The 11,027-nt window shown below is 34.8% G+C and overlaps 1 protein-coding gene across 1 annotated transcript; it reads left to right on the top strand.

Annotated features, from left to right (window-relative positions):
• The first annotated feature begins 1,205 nt into the window (after window positions 1-1,205).
• Window positions 1,206-3,534, top strand: LOC113752098 (probable LRR receptor-like serine/threonine-protein kinase At3g47570). Its single transcript, XM_027296237.1, has 3 exons — window positions 1,206-1,224; window positions 1,669-3,460; window positions 3,516-3,534. The coding sequence occupies exons 1-3, from the start codon at window positions 1,206-1,208 to the stop codon at window positions 3,532-3,534; spliced, it is 1,830 nt and encodes a 609-aa protein (XP_027152038.1).
• The last annotated feature ends 7,493 nt before the right edge of the window (window positions 3,535-11,027 follow it).

Genomic DNA, 11,027 nt, shown 5'->3' with positions numbered 1-11,027 from the left:
CCATAAAAGATGAAAATAAACATGAAATTGAATCAATTAAGTCATGTAAACAACCTACATTCAAGAAATTAAAACAATCAAGGATCAAAATCATAAAAGGAAAAACCAAATCAAATCAAAATCCAACCCGAAAATTTCATCCCAAAATTTCGCTAAAAATCCAAATCAAAATCATAAATCTTTCAAAAAAAACTATTAAACCCCCACCAATTTCATCCTAAAATTCACCCATAATCTATCCAAAAACACATTAAAGCACATCGAAGAAAAATAATAAATTAAAAGGACACAATTGATTAGTTTGTTCAATTTATTGGGCCATAGTGGAATTAAACCAAAATCTGGGGTCAAAAGGCAATTTTCAGAAATTCTTTCATGCATGTTAATTGTGGTGGAAAGGTAACAGTAAGAATTTTCAAGCCAAATGAAACCAAGACAAGCTTTACTTTTCTTGTGAGTGATAAAGCAAATAACTGAAAACAAGAAAACCATTAATTAATGTAAAACGCTTAGAGTATGTATTTTTGTTGAAGTTATTGCAATAAGCAACCAGCTTGAGGGTGTTTCTGTCAAGTGGTGCTTTAATATTAACTTTGGGTCACATTTAAATGAAATCCAGTCAATACAATATTGAAAACATGAGAGGTGTCAAATGGAATTGTAAACTTTAGGAGAGGTGTCAATTCAAATACAGACCTAATGGTTATTTGGATTTAATTTGGATTATTTGGACAATACAGTACCTTGATAAGACCACAAAACTCCACTTTAATACTATTAGAATAAGGGTCATTCTATTCTACATTTTAAGGCCACAGGAAAAAAGTGGCTCATGTATACTTTTGTCTAAAATATAAATTTTCTTTTCAAAGGTGCTCCCAATTTAGAAGGTGGACTCCAACCTAGGATAGAAAATGCCTTAAAATAATCAGTAGACAATGTTTATTTGTAGCAGGTAATGTTGTTTTCTGTCCAATTCCATTCAATTGTTATTTTTTGCTATAATATTTGATATATAATTATATTATATTGTTCATATAGAATATATGTAAAATACATCAATTTTTAACTGTGTATAATTATATTATATTGTTCATCACCTTTCTAAGTACCATTCAGCAACCTTTTAACTGTTGAATAATTTGACAATCTACTATTGAAATTGAGAGAGAATAATTTCCTTAACAGGCGAAAATCTAGGTTAGATGGTACGGGAGAAGAATTGTAAGTGAAATGTCCTGAATTCAAAGCCTCCCACTTACAAAAAAAAAATTTAATTCCCTTAAATAGCATTAGAAGGTCTTTAGAATTTTGTCATATTAAATATGCACTATAAGATTGTTGATATTTTGATTAACAGTAGATTCGAATTAGATAACAATCAAAGCAGAAAGTTGTTCCAACCATTTTTCGTTTTACTAAAGTATAAAGCTGCTTTGATAGTTTAATCATGAACCAACATAGTAAATCCTGAAAAGGAGAACAAGTTTGGATATGACTCCCCGTTATGCACTTTTAAGCATCTCCCACCTATATATGATTCTGCTTTTATCTCACTATATGTATATGTGTGTGTATTATTAATATGGATGTAGCTATGTATGTAATCCTCAATTGAATTAGTTTTTTCTGCTCATTTAACTTGTTGCCTATTTGGTTTTTGATCAGGTGCTATACCTCGTGGGATTGGTGACCTTTACAAATTAGAGACACTATACTTAGGAGAAAATAGGTTAAGAGATGCCTTCCCACTGGAGATATTCAACATTTCAACTCTTAGAACAATATCCATAGAAGAAAATAATTTTTCGGGCACTCTTCCTTCTTCTTTAGGTGTTACTTCATCCAATCTTGAGAGGCTTCTTCTTGCAAAGAACAAATTCACTGGAATTATATCGCCAACTCTCTCCAATGCCTCTAAATTGAGGGATCTAGACCTGGCAGGGAATAAATTTATTGGTGAAATTCCTGATTCTCTTGGTAGCTTAAGATTCCTAGAAGTCTTATCTCTCTCAAGCAACAATTTTACTCTAACTGGGGATATGACCTTCTTCAGTTCTATAGGAAATTGCAGATATTTGAGAAACTTGTGGCTGGATGAAAATCCACTGAATGGCAATCTTTCAGTGTCTATTGGAAATCTTTCCAACTCTGTTGTCTCAATTAGTATGTCTCGCTGTGGAATTGGAGGCGAAATTCCAAGGTCACTAGGCAACTTGAGCAACTTGATCGCCATAAACTTAGCTAGCAATGGCTTGACAGGAACAATCCCAAGTTCCATCTCAGGTTTACTAAAACTTCAGTGGATAAGTTTTGAAGATAACAAAATACATGGACCAATTCCTAGTGAGTTTTGTCATATTCCCAACTTAGCATACCTAATTTTGACAAGCAATAGGCTGTCTAGCAAAGTGCCCGACTGCATCGGGAGCATTTCTTCAATGAGATATCTTTATTTAAACTCCAACAATCTAACATCTAGTGTACCAACAAGCTTGTGGAGCCTTAATAATCTGTTGGAGCTTGACTTGTCCATGAATTATCTCAATGGGTCTTTGTCCTCCCAAATTGGAAATATGAAGGCACTGACCAAACTAAATCTGTCAGTTAATCAGTTATCTGGTGATATTCCTAGCACAATTGGGGCGCTACAGAATTTACTGGCACTCTCCTTAGGGCATAATAACCTAGAAGGTTTAATTCCGGAGTCCATCAGAAATATGTTGCTGTTACAGTACTTGGATCTGTCATTTAACAATTTATCAGGTGTAATACCTGCCTCACTAGGGAAACTCTTGGATCTTCAGTATTTGAATGTATCCTACAACAAACTACGAGGACCGATTCCTCAAGGAGGACCTTTTAAGAACTTCACAATCCTATCTTTTCTTGCTAACGAAGCATTATGTGGTGCTCCTTGGTTCCAACCTTGTCAAACTTCTCAACATAGATCAAGGAAAAGGATACTCTTGCTTGTGTTGCTACCAATAGGATCTGCTATCCTAGCCTTGGCCATTTCACTTTTGTTGATAAAAAGGTTGACAAGAAAGAAAACTACGGCTGCAGCTCCTGATTTGTTTCCAAAAACAACATATCCAAGGGTATCCTACCATGAACTTCGACGAATAACAAATGGTTTCAGTGTGAGTAACTCGCTTGGATCTGGGACCTTTGGTTCAGTTTACAAAGGGGTATCTGCAAATGGGATAATTTGGGCTATAAAGGTTTTTAATATGCAGCTTGATGGCATATTGAAAACTTTTGACACAGAGTGTGAAGTCTTGTGCCGCCTCCGTCACAGAAATTTGATCAAAGTCATCAGCGCTTGCTCTAATCTGGACTTTAAAGCTTTGGTACTAGAATTCATGCCTAATGGAAGCCTGGAGAAATGGCTTCATCTTGACCACCATGTCCTGAGTATCATGCAAAGATTGGACATCATGATTGATGTGGCTCGTGGGTTAGAATATCTTCATTATGGGTATTCATATCCCATAATTCATTGTGATTTGAAGCCTAGCAACATTTTACTAGATGAAGATATGGTAGGTCATGTTAGTGACTTTGGGATTGCCAAATTGCTGGGAGACGGAGAAAGCCGTGTGCAGACAAAAACCCTGGCAACAATTGGGTACATCGCCCCAGGTTCTTGACTCTAAACCTACAATTTTTAGTTTTTGGTAAAATAGTCTGGTGGGTGCTTTTGAAGCACTCATGAAAATAATTAATAACACCTAATTTGTTACGAGAATGCACACATTTACATATATTAGTCACTTGCATTTAGATATTTCCTTCAATTAGTTTCACTCTTGTCAAAAAATTAACACTTAAAATTATCTTAATAAGTGTCCCTGGCACTCGTTAGCCAAACCAAATTTAAGATGCTATGTGTCATAACACTTCTATTCTGAATATGAAAACATTATAATCTTTTTAACTACTATTTTTTTCTCTGCTGCAATATTAATGTGAATTTCAATATTCATGATAGAGTATGGACTAGAAGGACTAGTGTCAACAAGGTGTGATGTATACAGTTTTGGCATTACCATGATTGAAGCATTCACTGGAAAGCGACCTCAGGATGAGATCTTTACAGAAGAGCTAAGCATAAGGTGTTGGATTCTGGAATCATTACCAAGTTCTGTAGATCAAGTTGTCGATGTGAAATTACTTCATCCAGAAGAAGAACAAGCCAACAAAGACATAGCTTGTGTATCATCTATCTTGCAGCTTGCTTTAAGTTGCACTTCAGATGTCCCAGAGAGCAGGATCAACATAAAAGATGCTCTCACAACACTTGAAAAGATCAAAACTCAGTTTTTACAAAGAAATTAGAAGGGCTGAAGCATTCAAGAATTATGAAACGATATGCATTGATATTTATGACTATGGTGGTTTGATTGCCTTTCTTTTTTTTTTTTAATTGTTGACGCTGACTTGTTCTTATTTATTTGCATATGTTGTTTGCAAGAAGTAACAATTTGGTAGATAGTTTCGAAATCTCACTAGCATATATGACAATTATACTCAGTATTGGTCAAAATCAATTTTAATATGACAAACATGGTACAATAAGCATAATGAACTTTAGCAGGTTGCAAGGAATTTTGTTGATTTGTGAAGCTTTGGTAATTACATTTATTGTAAATCTTGTGATGTTAGCACTAGAGGACAAAAGCAGTTAGCAATTAAGGACATCTAAATAAATTATTTGGATTGGTTTAGGCCAATTAAATATGTTGATTCCCTTTCTTTATTTTCTCAAATGTTTATGTGGTTTTAACAAAAGTCATTTGCTCAAATTGAAAAGCACCAGAAAGTAAAATACAATTTCAACGAACGGGATCATGACCATGCCCCTTTCCTACTAGAAAAAAAATTTATATGATTAAAAAAATATATCCATAACAAGAGAAGCATGGGTATTAATAATGCCTTTTATTTTAAGTTTCCTCCACCAGTGCAATCTTAATTTCATTTGGTAGCTTTTTCTTCTGTCTTTTATTGGTAGTCGTTGATTTTAATTTCAAAATTAAAAGTGAATCCGAAACTTAGGAGGTTCTTCGCAGCACCATCAATAAGTGTGGGAGGAAAAACAGTTGGGTAAGCCTGTAAGGTAGTTCAGATTAGAGGTGTCAAAATGGATGACTTGGATAGGTTTGGATTGGTTAAAATAGGTAATGAGAATAAGTGAACCAATTCATTTATATCCATCTAATTAAATGGATATAAATGGGTAAATCAAGAAATGAATTGGATAACCCAATTACTCATTTATAACTCATTTATTTTAACCTTTTGTAAACTCATTTAAATTCATTTTTACAAACTAAATTATCAATTTATACCACCATTTGCACCCATCATTAGTTTTAAATATTTACTTATAATACTCAATGAGCCTAATTATTAATTTTTTTCCATCCATTCTTTATGTTGCAAAATTACATATTATTTAATAATTGAACAATAAGAATATAAAAATTTGAACTAAGTACTATAAAAGTTAACATAAAATCTTAATCAAAAAATTTTGAACTCTTACCATTTTTTTAGAATGTAAATTTAAAATATCACCTTGAAAAGGTAGGAAAAGAGACTAAAACTTGTCATAAATTGATAGTATTGAAAAATGAGCAAATTAACAAACTAAGATAAAATAAAATGATAAGATAAAACTAACAAATAATAATAATGAAACAAAAGTAACTAATATTATGACAAAATAAAAAATCTGAAAAAAAAGGAGTCGGGGAAGAGAGGGGGTTTGGAGAAGACAATTTTGAATGAGTTAATTGGATTTGATGGATTACTCAATAATACCCATTTAATTGAATAACCCATCTATACCCACATGCAAAAACTTAAGATACCTATACTCATCTATTCATGGGTGGATATGGATAAATTTTATTAAACGGATTTGTTTGCCACCTATAGTTCCGATTATGGTTTGATCTTTTCGCCAGCGGCGAGTTTATTGGATTTGAAAGGTAAACGTAAGAGAGAAATGCGAGACAAAACAACCAAAATTGAAAAACGAGGGATTGCTTGGGATTTGTTATCAAGTGGGGAGGAAGAAGGTTGTGTTTTGACGGGGATTGAGATAAAAAAAAATGAGAAGAAAGAATGTTGTTTAGTTCGGAACGTGGGGTTGATTTAGGAATGACAATGGGGACGGGTGCCCGCGAGGGGCTAATGGGGAGGGGGTTGGGACGGGGGCGGGGGCGGGGGGAAAAAATTTCCCCCCGCTTAGAAACGGGACGGGGGGTGGGGGAGTGTACCCCCGCCCCATCCCCCGCCCCGCCACCCGCTTTAAAAAAATAAATATATAAAATATATATATGTATATAATTATATATATAATATATAATTTAATTAGTTACAAACTTATGATAATGATATTATTAGTTATATGTATTATATAATGTCTATTAGTATATATAATATAATTGATATTATTAATTACACTAATAATTATATATGTATACTAATACAAATTATTAATTGGTTATATTAAATTTACTAATACATTTATACTAAATCTGTGGCGACCCCACTTTCCCCTAAGGCGAACCAAAGGGTTGGCGGGCCGTCTACCCATCTCTCGCCAGGACTCACGCAAGCATTCTAACCCAAATCCTTCCGACGATTAACCTAAGCTATTACAAAAATGATTCTTTCGAAATAAATCGACTTCTATCACCACATTAACTTCAAAGATAACAGCATATAACTTAGCCAATCGACGTCCTTTAAACACTTCACGCGTCGCTCGCAAGGGTTAAGGACATACTATACCAATACAAACATACATACCGAATATTAGAATTAGGGATTACACTTTTCCAGCTTCAAGTGGCAACCAAAATACAAAGTACAGTACTTAACATAGAATTCATTACAAACCGAAATCTAAATTCAAGTACATTCATAGGAAATATAAGCTGTCAAATACTTTCAAACTTCCTATCCTGTAAGGAAAACAAATAAACATGGGGTGAGCTAAAGCTCAGTGGTGCCCCAAAACACGCAGTCACATAAATCAAACAGCGAGCAATAACTTAAACAAATTGAACAGTTAGGAAAGCGTATAACAGCACAAGGTAGGATACAGGGGCTCTCAGGAGCCATTTTCCTCGCTTGATCACCATTCATCGTAGTTGACCCTCCGTTAACTCTCACTACTTATAGTCCATGTAGATCCACTCATTTTAATCCTAACCCGTCACCATTCATACCCCGGTCCCGGGCCCGCTCACCGACTAAGGACGTAGTATACTCGAGATATACCCGTCATGGTAGTTGGATACAGAAGTCGAGGGATTCATCCAATGACGTGATTGCAATCAGATACATGCGTCGAGAAATTCACCCAATGACGTGATTGCAATCAGATACATGCGTCGAGGGATTTACCCAAATGACTTTTGTAGTTAGATTCATGCGTCGAGGGATTCACCCAACGACGTAACTACATATAGATTCATGGTAGTTAGATTCATGCGTCGAGGGATTCACCCAACGACGTAACTACATATAGAATCAAGGATTCAGGAGGAAAATATTTTTGCACAAGTCACCACTCGAACGGCTAGTGCGATAAAGTACACACAGCTCACTTCGATGGATCAAAAACCAGATTTGCAAATTGTCACATACCGAGTCAAGAAAGCACTTTAAACAGGTAAGCATAGAACAGGCAGGGACACTCACCAAAAGTGGAGTTCAGATATCAAGTTGGAAATCGAATTACGCGTCCTCGCAGTATCCTAAAAACCAAATTTTGAAACTATAAGTTTCTACTCAGTTTTTAAGCTTATAGATATTGAGGTATATCTAATATACTACTAGTTCACTTTCCCTTAGAAAAATCAAGAATCTCCATAGGTTGAATCTTGACGAAAGTAGAAGAATTGTTTCCTTTAGTTTTCCTTGGAATACTTTTCTTATAAAAGGTAACTAGTATTATTTTTTTGAAATAAGTCGACAAACCTCTCAATATCAATGTTAGAAAGTTACTTTGAACATTTCTCTAAAGTTACGGCTTTTGCAAAAATTATCCTTAAAAACTATTTTTTCTAAAATAGGGTTTCTTGCCGAGCAAGTTTCCCAAGCTTTTCGCTAAAATTAGTAAAACTCGTATTTTGGAACTTTTCCTATAGTTAACTATCCAAGTGCAAAGCTTAAGGAAAGAAAAGGAATTATAATAAGACTTAGAGTTTTCAAAAAGCTATAGAACTTATTTACTATAGCAATCAAGGCTAGTTTGAGCTAGAGAGAATTATCGGGTTGGAAAGTTTTAGTCAAAACACTAAATATGGAGTTTTAAAATCTAATACTAGCTGGAAAATATTTTTGATTACTTTGACCACAGTTATTCGAGTTCGCAAGGTCGATACAACTTCCACAGCTCCGATTCCGTTTCGAAATCATAATATGGATCAAAATATGGCAAAAATCACATAGCAAATTACTAGGGCTTCGTCAATCATTAGCCCTAGATTTCAACAAGTGCATTTCTGATAAAAATAAAATGATCAACCAAGGCTTCATCAATCATTAGCACTTGGTTTCAGCAAGCCCATCATAAGCAAATAAAAATAAAAGTAAAGCCTCCAAGACATTCCAGCAATTACCGTTCATCATCCAGTAGTACTTATAAATTCATTCAAATGGCCAAGGGTTTCATCAATCATTAGCCCTTGATAACATCAATCACTTCCAACCACAATTCAATCAAGAATTCAAACCACAAATAAGCTAAATGTTCGATCCAAGTCAAAAATTCAGTTTCATAAAGAAACAGGACATTCAAGCAGGACAGTCTACTTTGAGGAGTCACGGACAGCAGTACATATGGAGGAAAAATATGAAATTTCTACAGAACAAAGGCCCATGAATCTAGTTTCAAATGCCACTGACGGCGCCTTAAACGGATTTTCCTACACCAAGATACATGCATTTTACTGAGACTGGTCAGGGACATCCGAAAATCTGAAATTTCATTTTCCACTTGTGGAAAACTCCTTTTTTCTCTTTTAACACCAAAATGTTTTTATTCAACCATCCATACATTTCTTATAAAACTCCAAAACAACATATTCCAGGCATTTCCATCCATCATGATTTAAAGAAATATTTAAAAACCAAGCTAAGATTCCAACTCACCCTTCGGCTACCACAAAAGAAATTCCGGCATGTATACACTAACATTTTTGGTTCCATCTTCCAATTTATCAAATATTTCATTACTAAACAACTTGCACAACTTAAAACTTACAACTCCTCTGTAATTCTAAACCATTATATCCCAAGGGAAAAATAAAATAACGTTCCAGAAACCAATTAAACTTCCAAAAACAAACTAAAATTTCTGGTTCAACCCTTGTGGCTTCCAAAATTTTCCAGCAACCAAATACTTTTTAGATCAAATTTTCCCTTGGTTTAAACATGGTGTTAGGTACTCAAATTCAGCATGTAAACACTTAGCTAGCTATTAAAAATTTTCACTTCAAAACCAGATTCATTCAGCAACTAAAATCATCCAGAAAAATCCAGAAATCTGTCCAACTAGTCACGGTTGAACATGCATGAAGAAACTTTCTGTTTTCATTTTATTTTCTTGGTTAAAACATGCTTTTAAACTCTCAACTTCCTCATGCAATTACTTAGCTAGAAAATAAACATTTCCAGTTCAGAAATCGAGTTCAAATCACAGTTATAATTATCTCCAAAATTCCAGAAATTTTCCAGCTATCCTCGGATGATCAAGCATGCAGCGGATTTCTGATTCAATTAATTTTTCTGTTTTAACCCAATTAATTAACTACACGAAAAGCTTACTTATCTTGTTATTACCCAGCTAATCACGGTTATAAGCTCAGAACAACAGGATTAAACCAATTAAGGCTGCATTATTCAAGTCAAGCTCTCGGCTATCACAAAAAAAAATGCCAGCAGCTAATGGTCATAAGATGTAAACTTTTCCCTGGCTGGATCATTATATTAGGCACCCAAAATTGACATGCGAGGCTAATAAATGAAGTCACTACCAATTCCAGTTCAAAACAGGGTCGGTCACCAACAAAATGTACCCAAAATTCCAGAATTTGTTCAACTAGTTATAGATGACATGCATGCAGCAGCTTTTTGGTTTCATTCAAATCTCTGGTTTACACACAGCTAATTAATCTCATGCAGGGCTTAATCATCCAGTATTTAGTTAGCTAAACACACAACCAAGTGAGGATCAAACGCTTTCCAGTAGATTTCGTACTAAAATACCATACAATTCTCAAAACAGCTCCATCGGCTAAGCTGGAAAAATTGGTTCAGCAGTCCAACAATTTTCAAATAAAAATTTCCAGCCAAACAACCGAATTTCTGGCCATACAATTCACATGTAACACCAAATAACGGCTATCTATCTGATTGAATCCAAGACCAAGTTCAAATATCATCCAAATCACCATTTAACCAGAAATTCATCCCAATTCTCTTGATTGACATGCATGTGCAACCAGTTTTTTTTTTATTCCTTCAATTTTCTTGCTTAATCCAAGTTAATTAGCTTCATACGAAGCTTGATCATCCAGACTCTGGTTAGTTAAACACACATATGACTCAGATCATCAAAACTTGGTCAACCAAAGCTGCAAATTTCCAGCTTAAGCTCTCGGCAACCATAGTTCCTTCAACATCAGATTTTTTTGTGACTTAAACTATCATCTAGCTGCACCACCCTCACATGCATGCCTCTAATCAGCTTCATCAACCCATAATCAACCAGTTTAAGTCCAGAAAATTACCTCAGCTTAAGACTTAGCTCACCCGACAATCAGCTGCAACATTTTCTTCCTCTCGGCTATCCAGAAATTGCAGCCCGTCCACTCCTCCTCTCTCTTGTCCAAGCTTGCGACTGGGATGGTGAATGTTTAGCCCTCAGTCCTCTTCACTAACTCACGGTTGGAATGGATATAGAATAGCAGGTTTCACTTTTTTTTTTTCTCTCTCTAGCT

The sequence above is a fragment of the Coffea eugenioides genome, chromosome 11 (assembly GCF_003713205.1).
Source record: "Coffea eugenioides isolate CCC68of chromosome 11, Ceug_1.0, whole genome shotgun sequence".
Lineage (NCBI taxonomy): Eukaryota > Viridiplantae > Streptophyta > Magnoliopsida > Gentianales > Rubiaceae > Coffea > Coffea eugenioides.
This window is presented reverse-complemented; position numbering and strand designations above follow the sequence as displayed.